The 22,793-nt window shown below is 32.6% G+C and overlaps 1 protein-coding gene across 1 annotated transcript in view; it reads right to left on the reverse strand.

Annotated features, from left to right (window-relative positions):
• Positions 1–8,876: 8,876 nt before the first annotated feature.
• The window catches only part of LOC120774114 (high affinity cGMP-specific 3',5'-cyclic phosphodiesterase 9A), a 170,273-nt gene continuing 156,356 nt past the window's right edge, over positions 8,877–22,793 (reverse strand). The window contains exons 7-10 of the mRNA XM_040103476.1: positions 14,382–14,508; positions 13,407–13,702; positions 12,879–13,344; positions 8,877–10,738 (exon numbers count right to left, since the gene is read on the reverse strand). Of these exons, the coding sequence (XP_039959410.1) occupies positions 9,326–10,738; positions 12,879–13,344; positions 13,407–13,702; positions 14,382–14,508 (2,302 nt within the window). The 3' untranslated portion in view covers positions 8,877–9,325. The remainder of the gene's footprint in view (positions 10,739–12,878; positions 13,345–13,406; positions 13,703–14,381; positions 14,509–22,793) is intronic.

The raw sequence follows: 22,793 nt of genomic DNA on the forward strand, positions 1-22,793 counted from the left end.
CTAAGATTTTTCCCACTTGATGAATTGTGTTATATTTATAATTATTAGTTTTTCATTTACTAATAATTTTTCACTTTCGCTATTATTTTTTTGACCTTTACTATATAATTTTAATTAACAAAATACAAAAAGTAAAAGTAAGTTTGCAAGTTTTTAATTTTTTTCTGTTCAAAAAAAATTTTAACCACCAATAAATTGCTTTTCTTCTAATAAAAGAAACTTTTCTAGTAATATTTTTAACAAAATAATTGAAAAAGTAGTAATAACTCATTGAAACAAATTTCGTCTTTTTTGAGCCATATATGCCCTTTCTTTTTGTTTCTTATTTGCATTTTCTTGCTAAAGATTTTTAAGACAATTATTATACCTGGAAACTCTTAAGCATTATTCTTTGAAGTATACGTAATTTTCATTTGTTTTTTTTTTATTCACTCAAATTTCCATCTTCTTCACTGCAGTCTTCTAACTATTTATTCAGTCAGCACATTTTATTTAAAAAATATTGTTTCTGAAATTTATTTCTTTCGCTTAAATAACTAATAATAACTTTTTTTCTTCAATATCTCTCAATTGCTCCAATTTTGTTCGCTTTTCATTTAAATATCAGTTTCCCTCCTTCCTTTAGTCTCACTTTAAGCTCTTTGACTCAATTCTCTCTCGCTCTCAGACTCGTTTGTGCGCTCGACTTCATAACCTGTGTCATTGCAACCTTTACGAAAATGTCAACCCGATCTGGTGTGTCATTCTTCAGTAATATTATTTTTAGGATTTTATCAAAATTGAACTGAAATTGTAATTGGCTTCCTCAAAAATTTTTGCTTCGTTATTTTAAATCTCTGTCTCTTTCGTTGCTTTCTTTCACTTGTTTATAAATTTCCTTTAAATTCCCTTTGGGCCCATTACTTTAATTGGCGCTTTACACTTTTCTTATGCCTACTCATTGGCGATGAAAAAAATATATTATATATTCACGTATTAATAGATATTGATGAAGTGATCAGATATTGTGGGAATAGCAGACGGAGAGATTGTTAATTTTTAACCAATAATGAAGTACCTTTTAGTAGTCGCAAATTTTAGTATAAGTAATTTGTTTCTTTTTAAAGAAAAATACGTAAAAATATTTTTTTTTCGTTCACCTCATGTGTTTGCTTCTAGAATTCTCTTACTCTTTATAAATTAATTTGAACATATAGATCTCAATATTTGATCATTATTGTTTGAACAGGCTTTTCTTAAATACATGATTTATACTTTTTTCATTGAGAAACTCTTCTAAGAAAGTGATTATGGTATATTTGTCTAAAATAGTATGTATAACAGGTGATTAATTTCTTCTTTAAAATTAAGAAAAACATATACAACTTTTCATTATTCTCCGAAAAAACAAAACCATATACCCAACAATCCAAATATGCTTTAAGTCAGCATCAAAAAGTTTGGAAATACTGCAGAAAAATGTCTTTGCCCACTTTTGGGCGTTGAAGCTCAGTATAGATCCAATCAGTTGTCCTAACTATCCACACTCCATCTGCTGGGTTATTTATTTGTATGTGAGTGTGTTTCTGGCGTTGTCGATAGCTTCAAGTCTGCTATATTTATTGGGGACAAGCTAACAAACTTACATCTGCGGCACCATATATCGTAAGCAGTTAGTTAGTAGGCCGCACAGTTAGTGGTTGCTGCGTTGAGCTGGGCATTCGTATAAGTAACTGTGTAGCGGATATTTAGAGACGACTGACATGCAATCTGATACCCAATAAGGCATACCCGAAAAGTATGCAACGGCATACGTAGCGTCACTCACCTGCGTCTGACGCGAGTGTTGCAGGTAATACTGATGAGCAATAACCTACATAAGGCACGATATCTGCTCGTCAGACCAACAAACACTGCGCTTACCCCCTTCATTTTCGAGTCGTATTACTACCAGCGTATGTTTTAGCTTGTTGCCAGAGGCAATCATGGTTTCATTCGTTTCTGTCCCTGATATTTGATAGCATATGAGGCGCTGCGCGACACACCAATCGATGTGTGTAAGAATGCGCGCGACTTTAATGACACTTTCCGGCTAAGCCGCCCTACACTCCCGTCTACAGTTGTAGAGCCGCGAAGAATATACAATCCGCAACAGATACGCTCATAAAACAACTGCTCGGCAGCAGGTAGACAATTTGTGTGTGCTGCGTGTAGACATTGGCAAATTGAGGCGAAAGGGAAATTTTTTGGTTGTATTTTTCTTTAACATACCTTCATTGTAAGGAAAAATAACGCTGCCAGCAAACATGCCCATAAAGGCACAACAATAACAATGAAAAATAACAATGACAATGGAGACATATCCTTAAATTGGCAGCATGATAGTATACATTTGGGCGCACAACGCAATCAGCCACAAACGGAAAATATCGATGTGTGCGCTATTATATATCAGCCGTATTGTTGAAGATAAAGTGGTAAATTGATGACGAAAGCGGTGAACCCAGTGAACTTTGTGAATGCTTAATGAACTTGAAAAGCATTTAAATGCTTTTAAGTAGATTTCATGGAGACCTACAGAATGAAAAATGATGAAACAGGAACAGGAACTCAGAGGAACCACTTTGCTGAAATGTACTTTGTGAAACGTTCGAAAAACTGTTAAAGAGGATAAGCCTAGACTCCACATAGCAATTCTGTGCAGTATTAATTATTAACTCATTGATGTTGCTTTTCAGAGAGATAGAGAGAGAGACTATCTCTCTCGATCCCTCTCTCTATCTTTCTCTCTTTCTTTCCCACTGCCTTTTGCCTGCTTCTTTTCCTGCCTATTGAAATCAATTTCTTTTTTCTATAGGCCGAGTTCGAGGACATATATACGTCCGGCTCATTTTCTTGATTTTATTTCTCCCAGGGACATTGTTCAACTTATGCTCTTTCTTTTTTCTATAAACGTATATTTTAGTTCGAACTCGGTCCTGGCTAATCTTTCCGATTATTTTTCTGCCATAAATGGAATTGAACCTCGCGCTCGTTCTTTTTTTCTGTGGACGTCGAGCTCCGCCTTGTCCAATCTGCCTGCTGATTTTTCAGTGATGGCTGGAATTCAAGCCCAATTTTTTCTTTTATTTACAAACCGGTACATACAATGTGGTTCGAGCTCGTCCCGATTCATTCCTACAGCAGTCCGGTTCACGTAATCGGAACGGACCCGGATTTTTATCTGGTCAAGTACTGTCAATTCGGCAAACAACAACAGCTCGTCCTGACTAATCTTCTCGATTATTTACTCCCATAGACGCTCTCTTTCTTTTTTGAGTAGACCGAGTTCAAACGAACAAATTTTAGTTCGTGCTCGAACCTGATTTCTCTTCTTCCATAAATGAGTCGAAACTCACACTCTTTCATTTTATCTATAGACCGAGGTCAAGGGCATACATACATTTTAGTTCGAACTTTGTTCTGGCTAATCTTTCTGATTATTTTCCACTCATATATGGATTTCAAGCTCACGCCCTTTCCAACTCACACAGTTTTCGTTTTTCTATAGGCCGAGTTCAAGGTCGTAAATTCGAGCTCGGTCCTAACTGATCATTCGCAATCCTTCTTTCCCACATATGTTTTATTTTTAAAGGATTTTTAAGAATATCTGGTAATGGTCGAAGCAACACCCCAGATTATCAGGATAAATAGATTATACTTTATATTCCGAGTATGGAAAGTATCGTATTATATAGTAAAGTTCTAAAGTGCCGGCATCTATTTGGCTTAGTCAGGTAACTGAAAGAGGGCCACAGATTATCAGAGTATGAAGAAATTATATTCCAGATTCAGAGCATGGAAAGTTTCACACTAAGGCTTTGAGGTATCTTTATTCTACTAATGGTCCAATTTGTTTAGTCAAAGTAACTAGATCTCCGTGTGTTCTTCGCGCTTTTCTAAAGTTGTATGTATTTTCCACACTGGATTATCATTAACCGCTAATGTATACATCTCTGTACATGTGTACTTATACAAGAAACACATATGATTTTCCATTGCCGCAGCCTCCGTTGCCGTCTACAACGCCGAGTGAAAACGTATTGCATATTTTATGGCATTTATTGATAAATTGCGGTTGAGATTTCATTTGTATGTGCATACATATGCGCTCATTTTTTCTTTTATATTATTGCCGAGATTTATTAGCATAATTTTGGGGGTTTTGGGTTTTTTTGTTTTGGAAGGATATTGTGGATAAGGTGGCTTCGCTTTTTTGTGCGTAATGTGTTTTTTTAGTTTGATTGCAGCCGACGTAAGCTGCTGGGGTTTAAGCGATTTATTTACTTTTTATTGTTTTGTTTATTAAAGTGGAGTTAAAATGATCAAATTGAATTAATATCGGGGTTTTACTAAAGTCCGAAGCAGGTTTGTGTGCCTTGATTTTATGAGAATTTGTATTGAAAACTTTTGGTGGAAAAAATTATTTTATTAAAGCAAAATGTAAAACCAAACAAGTGTATAAATACAGAAATTTTAAGAAAAATATTTACAAAAATTTACACTAAAATGATTTTTTTGTGCAGTTTTTTTTAATTTTAATTTGTAAAATATTTACATAAAAAATTTTTTATTTCGCATTTGAAATATGAAATAATTTTCATTAAAAGAATTTATATTTCGCATCAGAGAAAAAAAATATAAAGAAATTTTACAAAAAATGTTCTTTTAAAAAAATTTGTGCGTGAATTTTTTTTTACTTATTTAACGAATTTTTAAAATTCGCATTAAATAAATTTTTTATTTAAAATGTAAAAACAAAAATTTCAAAAAATCTAAAAAAAAGTCTCAAAAGAAATTTTACTGCAAAACGTTAAAAAAATTTACACAAAAAAAATAAATAATAATTAAATTACATAAAGCATTTTAGTGTAATTTTTTTTTCTAATTTACAAATTTTACAAAAAATTCATTAAAGAAATGTTTATAAAAAAATTATTTTAGAAAAATTAAAAAAAAAATTTAGTATAAAAAAATTAAAAATTATACAAATTAAAAAAATTTTAAATAAAAAAATAAACATTAAAATTTTTATTTAAAAAAAATGTATAAAAATTATAATTTTTAATAAAAAAATGTGTATAAAAATTAAATTTTTTTTTAATAAAAAAGAAATGCGTATAAAATTTAAAGAAACAAATTGTGTGTAAATTCTTTAATTGACAAATTTGAGAAACATTAAAATATATAAAACAAATGATAAGAAAAAATTTAAAAAAATGTACAAGATTGTAAAAACAAAAATATTTCCATTAATATTAAAAAATATTACAATATTTTCTTATTTTTTTTTGTATTAAAAGATTTTTTACATACAATTTTTTTTAATAAAATTTGTAAATAAAAGAAAATACTTCTATGTTTTTAATAAAACTTGTAAACTTTTTATTCTTTTTATTTTTTTTTAATTCAGAAATTGTATTAAAAAAAATTTTATGCGAAAAATCTTGCGTTATAAAAAAAAATAAGAAAGTATTGTAATTTTTTTTTAAATACTAATATTTCAAAATCATAAGCACAAGCAAAAACATCCACACCTAAAATGTTATATAATTAGAAAAAATTAATACTAAAAACAATGTGTACATTCAAAAACACAAAACTCAAAAATTGAACTCAAATTTTTTCTTTTGTTTTATTTTGCATTTATTTTTTGCAAATTATAATTATGAACTTAAATAAATAAAAATTACATGCTATTGAATATATTTTAGTTGTTAACAAATAAAAGTCTTACTCTTTGCAATAATATAACATAATTTTCTTCCTAAACTGGTTTATAACTTATTGTAAACGTTGTTGCTGTATTTTGCTATGCTTCCACTAAAATATCGGGCTAGTTTAAAAAATATCATAACTTGAAGTAATAAAATAATTAAAATTATTTTTAATATTGATTTTAATTTTAAATAATTAAAAAAAATTAAATTTATTTTTAAAATAATTTAATTTTATAATTAAATTACTTATGTATGTATATGATTTTATTTATTTTTTAAATTATTATTTTTTTCATTTATACTATTTATAAAACAAAAAATGAAATTAATTCTCTTCCGATCTTTTTTTTAATTTTTGTTTTTTTTATTAATTTTTAGTTTTTATTAATTTTTTTGTCATTTAAACAATTTAGATGCATTATAAAATTATTTTTTAATTAACATTTCTTATTATAAAATTTAAATGCAATTAATTTTAAAAAATTTGATTTTGTGATTTAAAAACTTCTTAAAATTATTATTTGAAATTAATTAAATTAAATTATTTTTTTAATTTTTATTTTTTATTATTATTATTATTTTTATTTAAACCAGTTATATGCATAATAAAATAATTTTTTTTATTAAGTTTCTATAAAATAATTTTTTTATTATATAATTTATATTCAAAAAATGTTAGAATATTTAGTTTTGTGTTTTAAAAACTGTTTTAAAATTATGAATTATTAAATTTAGTTCTGAATAAATTTTTGGTCAAGAAAATTCAAATATTTAAAAATTTTACAGTTATAGTTCTAAATTTCACAATTATTGACCAACAATTAAGCCGTATTTTCTACAAATCAACATTTTTTATTAATTAAAATATTAAAATTTTATAATATTTATTAAAGTATTGTTATTATTTTAGTTTATTATTTGATCTTTTTTTGTTTTTTAGTTAATTTTGTATATTTTTTAATTTTTGTTTTAATTATTTCAAAGGTTTGTAATTACTTGTTTAAGTTTGAATTTTTTTTCATTTATAAAAACCCATTTTTCCTATCGTTTATAGATAAAATTTGCTAATTATAAATTCTTGAAATGCATTTTTTGTTTAATTTTTGACACCAATTATTTTCATTTTTATTCTTAATTCATTTTTGTTCAATTACATATTTTTTTTTTTAATTTATTCTTTTTCAATTATTTTTTTTTTAAATTTATTTTTTGAATTTTTTACTTTCGTTTCCGTCACTAATTATTTTTATTTTATTATTGTTTAATTATTTAGTTATATTTTTATTGTTTTTAACATGTATTTAACGTTATTATTCAATTTATTGTTTAATTTTTATAAAATATTTTTGTAAATTATTAATCGTTTTAATAAAAATTTTAATTATTTACGGGGCTTCTTATAATTATTGGCATGACGTTCCATTTATAAACAAAATTTTGACTATTAAAAAATACACATTGATAACATTTAGGTATTTTATATTTACAAATAAAAATTTTAAATAATTAAATTCATTTTGTAATAATATTTGCAGTAATAGAAATTTATAAATTATATTTTTTGTTAATAATTTTTTAAAACTAAAATTTATTTATTAACAAATTTTTAAATTTTAAATTAATTTATTAAAATTTATTGGCTCATTAGCAATAAATATTATACATATTATGTAGTTAGGCACCGCTTGTTAATAGAAAAAAAAAAAAATTAAAAATTATTGATAATTTTTTTTACAATTATGATGTTATTTATGTATAAAAACCTAAATATATTTGACTGTGTTTACGGCAATAAGAAGCACAAGACGAGTGCATGGTTTGAACATAGCTGTACCATAGGTTAGAGCGGGTCGAATTTTTTTCTATAAAATGCGTATGCATATAATTTTCTAGGAATATCCCGCTAAAGAATTTTGCCTACGAAACTACATAGGTGGCTAAAACCGTTTTCAAACCAGCGATTTTTAAAGCGAAGCTTAAAAAATCTGAATAATCGGTTGTATGGGAGATATGTGATATAGTTGTGCGATCAAGAGTATAGCAATATACACATACCTATTAAATTTCATTCGGATGTCGCAAAAACTGACGGAAAAATGTTTATATGCGCATTTTCGGTTTTTTGGTTCCCTGTAAATCAACCCGCTCTAATGAAGGTGCGTTTATAGGCATGTATTAATGGTTTTCTTGTTATTTTTGAAATATATTTATTAAAATTAAAAAAAAAAATTAAGAACTTACTAATTTCCACACAAATTAAATTCTTTTCTAAAATTTGGGCACCAAAAATATATTTTTGCTTTAAAGAATTGTTTTCCATATTTGCGACACTAAGTAAAAAAACATCGCTTACTAAAACCTTCAGATGACTTAGTTTTCCTCAGCTTTAGTCCGTGTTTTCTTATAAAAATAAAATAGGAGTCAGTGTTATAGCTATACCTTTTTTTCAAAGTCTGTTTTCAGCAAAATATTTTTTTCTCGCAACTTATTTTCTTTAAAAATTTTATCAGCAATATTTCCCAAAATTTTTCAAAAATTCTTTCGCCTCTTTATTATAGGCAAATATGCACAGGCAGCCTTCTAAACAGTAATTTTTGTGTCTAAATCTGTTTTAAATTAAAAAATAACTAACTGCAACATGTTGCTAGCAACATTTGATCTAAAATCTCCACTTAAATTTCCAAACTGAATAATTTAAAGTTTTTTTTTAAATATGTGCTCAAAGATATCAAATAAGGTTGTTCCAGACATTGTTTTTTGTCTACAAATTTTTTAAAATTATATTTCGAAATTAAAAATTTTTTTTTGAAAAACCAAAAATTTTTCTTGATTACGAAAAGCCCAAAATTTAAATGTGTACTCATATATAGGTTCAGACAGGTTTTTGTCTATACATTTTTTCTAAAATATTTCAATTTTTTTTTTTTTTTGAAAAACCGAAAGTTTTTTTTTTTGTAATTTTGAAAAACCTAAAATTTTAATATGTTCTCATAGCTATGAAACAAATTTGTTTTAGATATTTTTTTCCCAAACGTTTTTTCAAATATTTCAAAATACATTTTTTTTGGTTTTTCAAAAAGAAAAAAATTTTAATTATAAAAAATCAAAAAAATTGCTTTTAATTATGAAAACATAAAAATCTTAAAAAAATTCTTGCTAGCAACATTTTATCAAGCAATTTTCTTTTTTCTGACCCTTCTAAACCACTTGAAGACCAGCTAGCAACATTGTTGCCACAACAGCACCCCATTTACTGTAAATGTTTTCCTTGTTCCTGCAATTTTTCTTTTAGCCAATTTTTCTACATTAACTTTGTTCGATTTTCCCTCTCCCCTACTCTCACCCTACTCTGCGCTTCAGACATTCTCCGGTTCGGGTAACTTTCGTTCGCAGCAATGACACACCAACGCGCTAAGCCGTTGCCCCAGCGCCGACCAAACGGTCAACGACATCGAGGACATATTACAGCTGGAGCTGTGCCGCAACGATGCCGCCTCCTTCTGCAGCTGTTGCTGTTGCTGGAGCAGCGCTGCAAATGCGCCGTTATTCGAGAGCGAGTTCGTTGTCGTCTCCGAGCTACCCCGTTGTCAAATTTTCGGCGGCTCATATGAGGACCCACTAGCCATACCCAAGTCAATGCTCAAACTCGGTTCGGTCTCGCCCAGCTGAGCGGGCGTTATGACGCGCGGCAAGCCGGTCGTTATCAATATTGTGTCGCTGGCATCAACACTGCCGATGCGTATGGGCGGCGGTAGACAAGTGGGCATTTCACTGCCACCGCCACCGCTGCTATGTAGCGTATTGTTGCTGTTGTTATCGTCGCCGGTGCCGGTGGTGCCGCCATCATGACGCGATGACTTTCGACTACTATCACCGCCGCCACCGCTGCTACTGCTGTAGCGCGGATTGCTGGTGTGACTGCAGGGCACGTCTAAGCTGTAGGCGCGCAGGCGGCCGGCATTCACCAGCTCGGAGTGGGTGGGCAGACCGGCGCCCACGGCCAACGATTTGTGACGCAGACTAGGGGACTGCAGGTTATTCGAGATGGTGCAGCAAATGCTCTGCGGCTTGCCGCCACTGCCACTGCCGCCGAGCAGCGGATCAATAGTTTGATTGACACCGGTTAGACCAGTGCCGTTATTGTTGCGCGCCGGGCACGGTGAACTGCGTGTGCTGCCGAAACGCTTGCCGCCCTTGTCGAATGAAAAGCCAAAGTAGTCGGAAAACTGTTTGAGACGTGTCTTCCAGGTAGACTTGGAAACGGTGGCGCCGCCAATGCCATTGCCGCCTAGACCGTTGGACGTGTTGCCAGCCGCGGCGGCAGCAGCTGCAGCGGCGGCCGCGGCAGCACAACAGTGTTGCTGTAGTTTCGGTTGCAGCAACTGGGTGGGTGAGAGATTGCCATTCGACGATGACTGTAAGTGCTGTAGCTGTTGCTGCATTTGCTGCTGTTGATGCTGGCTGATGTGATGTGTATGGTGCAAATGTTGATGCTGGTAAGACTGACTGGTGCACGCGCTGCTGACATGTGCCGCCATGCCGGCGCTGCACTCCACATTTGGCACATTGTTCGGATTGAGTGGCTGCGTGGAAGACTGCGTAACACCGGCGATGCCGCCAGCGACGCCTGCGGCATTCATATTCAGATCGTCGCCCAGACGGCTGGCGGTCGCTTCGAGACTGCCACGGTTTTGACGATTATAGAAGACATTACTGTCGGAGATGACTTGCTGTAGGCCATCCGAGAGTCGTCGATTATTGGTGCTATACTGGTCCAGACTGACCGCGCGATTAGAACTGAAGTGACAGCGATTGGTGTGATAGCCGTGTATGTTGCCGTATGAGTTGCGTATGCGTTGACCACCGCCGCTACTGCACATCTCGCCGATCATGGAGGGGCGTTTCTCGCGTGATGACTTACGCGATGTAGAATGCGAAGATTTCGAACGGTTGCTGCTACCTTCAGTGTCCACTTTGAATTTGGAAGTCTTCTCGGCGACCTGCAAGAGGAGTTGGGATGAGTTGTGATGAGGGTTTGTTGTGGAAAGGGCTGTAATTGATTCTAAAGAGTGAACATATATCAATATTTTTGAAGCCTTTTTTGAGGTCGTTTACAGGTCGTCAGTTTTGATAACGGTATATTCTCTTATGAGCGTGCCTTAAAAAGTTTATGTAACCCGCAAAATAAATTTTTAGAAATAATGAGTTGCAATAAGAGAGTTTCGAAATAAGTAGCATACTTTTAGGCCATTATGAGCGCTGCGTGTTGTATTTCACGCACTCTTCTTATTTTTGTGTAACACTTACACCATACAACAGCTAATTATTTCCAAAACCCATTTACGCGTCTACTATTATGTCACACAAATTATGCTTACCGCTTTAAAGTAGGCGAGAACGACAAAATTAAAGCATACTTTTATGCTGCAACACTAACTTAACGGTTTACAATTACAGAATTGGTTGCACACGACGGCCAGGTCTTTAATTTTAGCTGTCATAATGCTTAAATTAAGCGCTCTAAAGCGACTTAAGTGACCCCCGAAATTATGCAATCATTTTTAATTATACAGCGTACAGCAAAACGAAAAATAATCAACAACTAAGCACAGGAAGTACTTTTGCTGGCTTTGCAGCAGTTTAGCGCTGTTGTTGCTTCAAGTGTAGCATACTTTTGTGCGCGCCGCAACCGCAATAATTGTAAAACTTGCCGTGCTAGTTGCTATTGTTGTGCTCTTGCGCGGCTTTTATTGGAAAAGGGATTGTCATAAAAATTAAAACCGCAACAAAAACAAAAACAAAGGCAAAAATATACATTATAATTTATAAGGCGCAAAAAGTGTAGCATACAACAGGGCTGCGAACACAATACACGCAACAATAACAACAAGAATTAATTACGCTGTTACATAAAAATATGCAACGGTATTTATCTCACGCCCTAATGCACACAAACATACATTACGGGCGCTCTCTTGCTGTGTGCTCTTCGCCCGCGCTCGTTCGCGTCTTGCTCTCACCAAGTCACTACCGAGTAAAACTCGTCATTCAGCCAATCATACAGTGCGCACCGCGTGCTGCTATGCTTGTCTGCGCTTAATCATTGTAAATTAAAATAAAAAGCTATAAGTTGTAAGTATTTACAAGCGTCACGCCGACGGCTCAAAAAGGATTAGCGCGCGCGGTCCTGCCATATTTTTTCGCCCTTCGTAGGCTTCTTATTGTTATTGTTTGTACACAGTGCTATGTTGTATGTAAATGTATATAATGTCAGGAAAATTGTCATAAAGATGAAGTTTTGTACGTGGCTGCTCGGCGCCCATAAGTAGGCAATATACATGGAAATAAGTAATAAATAAGTTCGTATATTATTTGTTTTGCTTTTGTGGTAGTATTTCATTCTACACGGCTTTAAAATGCTAGTTCGTGTTTAATGTGGGTAGCTTAAATGGCAAAAAATTTAAAATGAAGCAACTCCCAATGTTGAATTTTAAAGGGAAGGCATTTGCACGCCTTCAGTAGGCACATGAGCTTTTTGATTTGAGTTTTTTTTTTAATAAAAAAGACGGAGAATGGACAAGAGGAAGGTATGGGAAGCTCACTTTACAACAGCATTTGGGTATTTGAGTCTGAAATATGTACAAACCCTAAAGAGGGTCTGGTCAACATTTTTTTAGAATTGCCTAAAATTAATACCAGGATTTGGAAGCTACTTTTCTGAAGGACATTCCTCGACTAAAATGAGCCATAGCCTCAATTTAAGCCCTTTAATTACACATAAACACATACCCCGATCTGTATAAAATTTTTTAGACTCTCATTCTGCTTCCAGGTTCTTTTTTAGCCAACTGCTTTAAAAGACTTGTATGTCTAGAACAACATTTAACTTCTATAGTCAGAAAACTACTCATTCAAAAACAGTAATTTGCTTGTTTTTGAAACCTTAAGGGCTGTGGGCTTCAACTCTCCACAGTGGAGCATTTAATTTTTTCAGTATGTCTATAGTCGAAGGCTTTAAAAGACTTCATTGTACGGAACAATATTAAATCTCAATAATTTGAAAGCTCTTTAACCAAGAAACGAAATTTACACCAATACAGTATTAATTTATTGAGCCCATCATACCGAATAACTACTTACATCCACTTCGGTTGCCGTCTCGGAATCACCACTCTCACTACCCTCGGGCAGATCGTGTAATTCGGCTGCCAAGCATTGCGGCTCATCGACCGAGGTGCGTGATGCCGATTTCTGTGATGGTATACTCCGGCGGGACTTCACACTAATGCCCGATTGTGAGCGTGGCATTTGTGGTGAAATACTGCCGCCAGAGTTGGTGCCACCACTGCCCGAGCCGCCACCGCCGCCGCCGCCGCTGCCACTACCACCGCCCGCACCGGTGGTTGTAGTGCCCGTAGAGGCGGTGCTGGTGCCGGTTATTTGTCCATTAGTGCCAGCAGCTGGACTGTGTGCATGCCCACCACTTGTACATACAGCAGTCGTGCTGCCGCCACCATCCGAGGCGGCACTAGTATTGTCCGATGCGACCATTGAGGCGGTGTCGGCAACAGATTTGCGCGATTTATTCTGCGCGTCATTTAAGCGTCTGCAAAGAGAAAAAACGATGTATTAGACGAGGCTTTGCAGCTATAAGTAACGCTTACTCACTTATAGTAGTCGAGCGCTATGCGCACGGGTATAATGATGAGTTCAATCACTTCAGGCACTAAGTCGCCCAATGCTTCGAAGAGCGGTAGTAGCACCAAACCGATGAAACGCACCTGTGAACCTGGTTTACTAACTTTATCCGGATCCATGAAGGGTGTAACGGGAAGTCCTTCAGATTTCTCAGCAGCGCTTTGTGCGAAAAATTCCTGTAATAGACGATCAAGCCACGGCTCGGCGACATCCATCGGACGCGCCTCATTGGAGATGTCGGCCACCTTGATGAGCACCATGCAGAGCTACAGAAGAGAGTGGAGGGTTAAAATGAGAGAAAGTTGATATATAAAAGCATACTTTTCGGAGCGCTTTTAATTCAATGTTTTGCAGCTAAAAAGTATGCTTAGTTTTTTTATTTTTTTTTTCAAGGTTTCTTTCAAGAATTGCTTCAAACTTCATTTTAAAAATTAATTTCTATGACTTTTTTAAATTAATAGTTATGACTATCTTTTAAATGTTTTTTTTTTTTGCTTTTGAATATCAAAGAACTCAAAAAGTATGCTACAAGCATAAATGTGGGTACGTATTTGAAGAGTTGAAAGAGTTTTATGTACCATATCTACATATGTGTATAAGCATACTTTTAATAGCGCTTTTAATTTCAATGTTTTCCAGCTAAAAAGTATGCTAAAGATTTTTAATTTTTTTTCAGCTTGCTTGAAATTAAATATTATAAATTATTTTCTATGTATTCTTTCACTAATACTATTACCTGAACGTAAAAGAAATTTATTTTTATTGAGAAAAATACTTTCTTTATGAAAAAAAAACTCCGAAAAGTATGCTACAAATGTATTAAATTCTTTATTAAATTGTAAATGCTTTAAAATGGAGTTGAAATTCCATGAAATTCTGCTGTTTTAAATCTAATTTTTTTCACAAAATACTGCATTTCGATATAATAATTGCCTATCTACTCACCAAATTGATGTGTGCGCGATTTGTGTAATCGAATATGGGTGTAATCTCTTTGAACTGTGTTAGTATTTCATTGTGGCGCGCCATATCCGTGGCCAGTATGCAACGTATGATGCCCTCACGTATTTCTCTGTAATTGAAAAAGATCATAAATTTAAAATTACACGCTACAAAAAGGAAGTCGAGCGTAAGAATCGATATCAAAAATCAAATGGAATTTTGAGAAAATGTTTTCGTGCATTCCACATGCGTGAAACATTTCAAATAGAATGTTTGTTTGTGTGCAAGTGTTGCTTTTAGGCGCGTAGACTTTTTAAGTTTATTGAATTGTAGACATTTTTGATTTCAAAGTGAACTAAAGTTTTGAAGATTGTAAAAATATGTATGTTTATGTATGAAAAACTTGAGAGAAATTAATTTAAAGTCGTGTATTAGTTTAGAGATTTTATTTTCTCAATTTTATTGCCATGTAAAAGACCTAAAATATCTTTCTCTCGTTATACTTCTGCTAAACTAATTGCCAAGAAAATTTTCCGCTATGGAAGAACGAAGTATGGGTAAAAAAATTTAATACTTAGAGTTTCGAACAACTTACCCTTAAAAGCATGCTACAGATTTGTATACATATGTATGTATATTTAACCTTCTTGAAGGTGCGTAAGACCAACTATTGGAGTACTTATTTTGCATTACTCATAAAAATTTTTTATCCAGCTTGTTATGGTTGATTCATGCCTAGAAAATTGCTTTTTTGGCTAATCTTTTAATGAAAAATGAAGAATGTTGAGACTTTCAATATAGTTTTTTGACATTTGAACGTTTCTTATAAAAAATCAACAGCCGTTTGCAGCTGGTTTCGAACTAACCCTTTGTACCTGCCTTACAAAATCAGGATATATATAATAAATACGCGAATATTATCACATAATTTGTAGCATCGTTTTAGGAGCTCTATTAATTAAAGGACAATCACTTAATTTTTTTTTTTGATAAGCAGCGCAGGAAAAAAATAGTAGTGATCTCTCCATTTGCTATCTTTTTAGTATCGTATCATCAGAATATTAGAATTTTCAGTCGGAAATTGGCTATAGCGTAGATTATCCCGGAAACTTTCGGTTCTTTCTCTAATTTCCAATAGGAGGCGCTGCAAAAAATGACACATACCTCCCCCAATTTCCATCTTTAAAGTTAAATAGCTAGCCTCGAACGCACAAATTCTCACGGATGTCTCACGGAAACTATTACTCTGATCAACTTAAAAAGGAAATTATTCTAGAGATGTTGTAGAATTTAATAAGACAAAAAAAATCGATTTTTGAATCCCGTAAACCCATGTAACCCCTTAATTTTATACGAAAATTATATGCATAAAACGAAGAAACAAATAAGGAAAATTGCTGAATTGATAAAAAGTGGCGGGAAGCCATTCACATTCCAAAAGTTCGATGACCTTTTGATTCTTACATCAAAATATACTCATTTTTCGTCAAAAGACCTCAAGAATAACTTGCAGGCATCAGGATTCAGTCGGACAATACGAAATAGCTTAATTGAGAAGCATTTGAAGGCACATGCAGCTAGAAAAGTTCCACTTCTAAGCAAAATAATGTCGTAAAAAGACTGCCTTCACAAAGCGTAGCATTCGATTCTAAACACTCTATAAAACTGTCAAACATGTAAAAGGTCTGATATTCTGGATAAAGGTTAGGATAGCCAATAAGCCACGCATAGACCAGTTTGGTCCTTTTTTATACCAGATAGAGTTCACTTGCTAAGTCCAAGAGAAATAGTCATCGTTTAGAATGCCTGAGCTTGACGCGAATTTTAACAGACTCTGAATTTGCGGCCTCAATATCGATACCTCCTCCTTTCTGTGGAGCCAATGCGGCAAAAGTGCACAGAAGTTGCTCCATTGTTGCCCTGGTGCCCTGATCTACGCTTCCTTTCCTGCAGTCTTCTCGATCTGTCAGCCCCATCTTGCGGGCGTGGATAAAAGAAACATATATAACGCGCCAGACAGCTGACAAGGTGCTGCTACCATATGCCGGGGAAGAAATTTATTTTTTTTGTTAACAGAAAATAATTTTAAAAAATCCTTTTACTTCTGGCGAAGTCAATTACAAAAAATCTTTTTACAATTACGTTTTCTCCAAAAATATAGAAAAAAAACATTTTTCTTAACTTGAAATAATTATTTTTTGTGCTCTTAAAAGCTGTAAATATTGCCTGCCTAGTATAGCAAAAATCAATTATTTTCGTATTAATGTCATTTCATTGCAAACAGAATTGATTCCCTGCTATTTATGCGCCGTAATATCTAATAAGAGGTCCCAGTTATGTTGTAAATGGCAGAACAAATTGTCGACATTAATACAAATACAAATAATACAATGTAAATGTGCCCAAACATACACACACACTCACATACATATATTTGCACACAAACTTGTACGCGTTCGGTATGCATAAAAGTTTTAATTACTTTGGCTCAAACTGACCCACATCACATTGTTTTCCGGCAGAAGTTTGGTTGGCATTAAAATTTCTACAATGTTTTTAATTTCATTCTGTTTTTGTTTTTGTTTGTTGTTTTGTTTTTTTTTTTGTGGTTTCTTTCGTTTGCTGGCAATAAATGTTTTTTGTTTAGGTTTATGTTTTATTGTCTTCCTTTTTATTTATTTTTGTCTTATTTTTCTTTTTAATTTATGTTTTTGAAATTCTTTATACCCTGAGTTGGAAATATTAAGTTTGTCATGACCTTCATAACACCCCGAAGGAAATGTCGGAGACCCTTTAAAAAAATGTATATAACATATCGGCGTGATGAGCTGAGTCGATTTAGCCATACAATCGTTATCCGTTTGTCTGTCTGTATACATACAAGTATATGTGAAATAGTTCCTCAGTTTTCAAGATATCGCTCTGAAATGCAGCACACGTCCTTTTCTTCTCAAGCAGCTGCTCATTTATTAGAGCTAATGGAGCATTATAAGTTTTAGATGCCATACAAACTGAAGAACCGAAATCAAGTTCTTGTATGGGGAACTTTTTTTATTTAACGAGATCTCTGCACAAACTTTTGCACAAATTATTATTGACGAAGTCCGCAGTGCAATCTCCAAAGAAATTCTTCAGATCGTACCACTATAGCATATATCGGGTGATTTTTTAAGAGCTTGATAACTTTTTAAAAAAAAAAAACGCATAAAATTTGCAAAATCTCATCGGTTCTTTATTTGAAACGTTAGATTGGTTCATGACATTTACTTTTTGAAGATAATTTCATTTAAATGTTGACCGCGGCTGCGTCTTAGGTGGTCCATTCGGAAAGTCCAATTTTGGGCAACTTTTTCGAGCATTTCGGCCGGAATAGCCCGAATTTCTTCGGAAATGTTGTCTTACAAAGCTGGAATAGTTGCTGGCTTATTTCTGTAGACTTTAGACTTGACGTAGCCCCACAAAAAATAGTCTAAAGGCGTTAAATCGCATGATCTTTGCGTAAAATCTTCCATGTGGTCGAATAACACAAACCCAATTGCTGCGAACGGCGACGAATCGACATTTCACGGTCTTCAGCCACACTCTCAGAAACAGACGCAATATTCTCTTCTGTACGCACTGTACGCATTCGTGTGGTTGGTTTTAATGTCCAATAAAGTAAAGTGAGTGCGAAACTTGGTCACAATCGCATTAATTGTTTGCTCTACTTGGTCGATTATGTGACCATAAATCGGACGCAAAGCGCGTGTGCACATTTCCGATCTAGAACCGAACACTGATTTTGGTAATAAAATTCAATGATTTGCAAGCGTTGCTCGTTAGTAAGTCTATTCATGATGAAATGTCAAAGCATACTGAGCATCTTTCTCTTTGACACCATGTCTGAAATCCCACGTGATCTGTCAAATACTAATGCATGAAAATCCTAACCTCAAAAAAATCACCCGATAGCTGCCAAACAAATTGCACCATCAAAATCAAGTTCTTGTATGGAAAACTTTTTCATTTGACGCGATTTACTACCCAAAACTTTACATTAATTATTGCCTAAGGTAACAGCAAAATCTCCGAAGAAATGGTTCAGATCGGTGTACTATAGCATATAGCTGTCATACAAACTGACTGCTCAAAATGAAGTTATGTATAGAAAAATTTTTTATTTAACTAGATATCTTCACAAAACTTGGCATGCATTATGACCTAAGGCAACGGTAAAATCTGCAAATAAATTTCTCTGATCGGTCTAGTATAGCATATACATAGTTGCCATACAAGCTGACCGCTTAAAATGAAGTTAATTTTTATTTGTGAAGGGTATTCTATCTTCGGTGCAAACGAAGTTAACGGTTTTTTTGTTTCTGTATCTTCGTTGTTGCTTTTGTTTATTGCCCCGCAATGTACTTTATATACCCTTAATATAGTGTCTGTATGCTAACACCCACACGCATACACTTATTTCCAGCAGCCGTTGTTGCCCTTCATTGGCTTCCTGCAAATTGGTTTTTAATCAAGTGTTATTTACGAAGTAAAACCTTATAATTGACTAACAATTTGTTATATATGTTTTCAGGTTTTTTTTGTTTCTGTTGTAACACTTTTTTTGTTTGCTTTGTTTTGGTTGTTACTAGTTTTTGTTTTAGTTGTTTTGTTTTTTTTGTTTTTGTTTTTCTGTTTTTTTTGTTTTTCTGTTTTTTTTTTTGTTTTTTTATTTACTTATATTTTATCTTTTTTTCATATAACTTGCGTATTTCGCTGCTTATTTGCTGTGTTACTATGTGGTAGGTCGTGCAGGGCGTATGAGTGATGTAAGTGTTGAGCTTGACAGTCGTCAAAAGCAGCAGGCGGTCAATTTTAAACGGTCAAGTTCTACGCTGCCATGTGGGCAATGGTAACATGCTTGCAAATATGAAATGCTCGTCAACTACAGCCTTAATGTATGCTAAAAAAATATTCAAACCAGCCTAAAAGTATGCAACAAAAGTGTGAGAAGGCGTTTTTCAATGCCAAAAACCGCCGCGAAAGTCGGTGAACCGCTGCCAAGCGGAACCTTTTAAAGCAGCACACAGAAAACTGCACAAAAACTATATTTCTTTGTATATAAATGGTGCACACAATTGCGCTCCATAAGCCAAAAATATGCATTGCAAGCACGCGTTACCACGCAGAGGTGTTGACTGTCTGCGAAAAAATATCAAAACAAATGCATATCTATGACTGCGGTGCGCTCATGCTGGCACAGCCACGCATATACGCGCATAGAAACGCAGCACACGGCCTTCTAGTTGGGCTACGCGCGGTATGTGTAACATTTAATTAAGTGTTCAGCCGCCGGGCAGGTAAATTGTAGATAGCAGCACCAACGCTGCACTCACAGCAACCACAGCAGATAGTGGGCATATATGTAAGTATATGTGTGCGTGTCTTTATTAAAATTGTTACTGTGATATACAAATCGTGGAGTTGCCATATGCAATGCAGTGGCATTCGCTTAGTTCCGTATATATACGCGCAATTCATATATTTCTTTCTGCATGTATTTGCATTTTGCACATTTTTGCGTGCTCACATGTACATATACATAAGTGTGTGCGTGTGATATTTTGGCAAAAAATGTTTTTTTTCTCATCACACAACTGGGTTAAATGGAATTTTGACACGACCGTTTGCCGGTTGCTGCCCCACAGGCTGCCAGCGGCTGAGTCGTGTGCAGTCAGTTGGGGAATGGAAAATAAATTAAGTAAATTTGTTGGCTGTAGAGTGTATGTGGCGTGAGCCAGTGTGTGCTGTTTGCTTAAAAATTCAATATATGCCAAAAAACAAGCGGGAAAATCACAGAAATTCATTAGCTCTCTATCTGCCTCTTTATACTCGTATGGATATACATATATTCATTGCTTCCTCTTTGCTTCTCATAATCCACGCCATCACCTGCTAGTGCCAGATAAATTAGCGCTATCTAATACTAACATTCCACTTCACCCGCCAACCCACACACGCGCACGCCTTCTACTTACTCGTAAGTTATAAACTAATGATTCCAAATAATTACCACATAAGAAAACAGGTTCACTACCGAAGCGTACAAGCGCCGGTGGCATTGCCATGGCACAAAGCCGTAAAACGTGGCATCACCACTGCCGTGGCAGGCAGCTGTGCAGAGCCGCGGGCATAAGTATCTTAAGAAATCAACTCAAGAGCTAATGCGAGTAACGTTAAGTGGCCTTAAGGCGAATTTTCTGTTTTCTTTCTCGACTTCGCGCTTGAATGCAAGCGAGTGTGTGTGACAAATCTTGAAATCTTAAATTGAGCATACATTTTTTTCTACATGTTTCTGACATGTTTTTTCTAATTTTTTAGTTTTTATTTTCCCTCCAAATTTTTTATTTTTTTTAATTTTTTAATTTTTTTTTAATATTTTTAATTTTTCTATTTTTATTTAATTTTCCTAATTTTGTTTTAAATTTTTCTAATTTTTCTTTTAATTTTTTTTTTATTTTTCTAATTTTTAATACCAAAAATTGTTTACGTCTCCTCAAAAAACAAATTAGCATAACTTAAATTGAGCATACATTTTTTTTTAATTTAATTTTGCAGTTTTTTTCTAATTTTTTAGTTTTTATTTTCCCTCCAAATTTTTTAATTTTTTTTAATTTTTCAATTTTTTTTTTAGTTTTTTTTATAATATTTTAATTTATCTATTTTTATTTAATTTTCCTAATTTTGTTTTGAATTTTTCTAATTTTTCTTTTAATTTTTCTAATTTTTTTTTTATTTTTTTAATTTTTAATACCAAAAAATGTTTGTCTCCTTAATAAACATATTTTTGTTTTTCATAAATATTTGAATTTTTTAAATTTAAAAATTGCCTTCAAAAGTGTGTAATTTAATGTGCTAGTTTCAAAAGTTTTTTTAAAATTTTTTAAAACATTTTTGTTTCTTAAAAATATGTTAACAAAACGTTACGAAATAATAATTTCGAAAAAAAAATAAAACAGTAAAGCTTTTATAACATTTTCGAACTATTTCTTTACTTTTGCTTAATACATTGTTCTTAAAAAGATTTAAAAGAAATTTAAAAAACATTTAAAAAAAAATGTAAAAACATTAAAAAAAAATTTAAAAAAAAAATTAAAAAAAAATTTAAATATAATAAAAAATCTTAAAATTTAAAAAACAATTATAAAATAATTGAAAAATAAATTAAATAATTCTATAAAAAATTTTTACTAAAATTTCTGTTAAAAAAAAATATTTAAAAAATATCAAATCCTAATAATATTTTCAAAAACTAATGTTTGAATTTTGTAAATTTTTTTGAGGAAAAAAATTTTAGTTGAAAATTAAGCTTATTTTCATTTAAAAAAGTTATCGCTAAATTTACTATAGCAGTTAAGTTAAAAAATATGTAAATTTAAGTTTTTAAAATTGCACAATTTTTTTTTGTTTTTGAAAAATCATGAATTTTAGTAAGAAACTCTTTCAGAATAAGACCGAAAAGTCAATTTTTTTGTCAAACACATACATATCTATAATTTTGCATTTACTTACAATTTAAAACGTTTGCAATAAAAAAAATTGGGCTCATTATCATTTCAAAAAATGTGTTTTGTTCAAAAATTCTAATTCCATATTTTTTTCTTGCAAAAATAAATAATTTAAAAAATTGTTTGGTAACAAAATAATTTTTATTGTAAAAATAAATAAATATTTCCAAAAATATTATTTTGCTCTAAAATTGAAAAATTCTTTTAAAATTACTTCCGATTCAGTTCAATTTAAAAACATATATTTTAAAACGAATATTTGTTCAACAAATCTCCAACGCCTTAAATTATTCTAAAGATAATTTTCAAAAAATAATTTTTCATATATTTATTTTTCGTTATAGATTTTTTTTATTATTAATATTTATTTTTCGATATATTTTTTTTAATATTAATATTTAGTTTTCGAAAATGTTTTTTTTTTATAAAAATAAATAATTTTGGATAAATATTTGTTTTTTTGTTCAAAAATTTAAATTCAAACATTATTTTGTAAAAATAAATTTTTTTTAATAAATAAATTTTTTATTTTTGGAAATAATCAAATTTTTCCAAAAAATTTTTTTTTTGCTCTTAAGATGCAATTTTCTTTTAAAAATATTTCCAATTCAATTTAAGTCAATTCAAAAACTTACATTTTAAAGCTAATATTTGTTCTAAAGTATCTCCAACGCCTTAAAGTATGCTAAAAACTTGGTTTCCTCTCAAACAGTTGTGCTGGCTCACACAAAACTCATTGCGCCACACCACGCGACTGCTGGTTTGCCACATTGTTATTACTTATGTGCGCCATCAAAGGTTGCCACACTATTTTCTAAATTCACACTGTTGTTGTTAGTGTTGTTGCAACATTTCAGCAGCCTTGGTTGGC

This window comes from Bactrocera tryoni, chromosome 4 (genome assembly GCF_016617805.1).
Source record: "Bactrocera tryoni isolate S06 chromosome 4, CSIRO_BtryS06_freeze2, whole genome shotgun sequence".
In the NCBI taxonomy this organism is placed as follows: Eukaryota; Metazoa; Arthropoda; class Insecta; order Diptera; family Tephritidae; genus Bactrocera; species Bactrocera tryoni.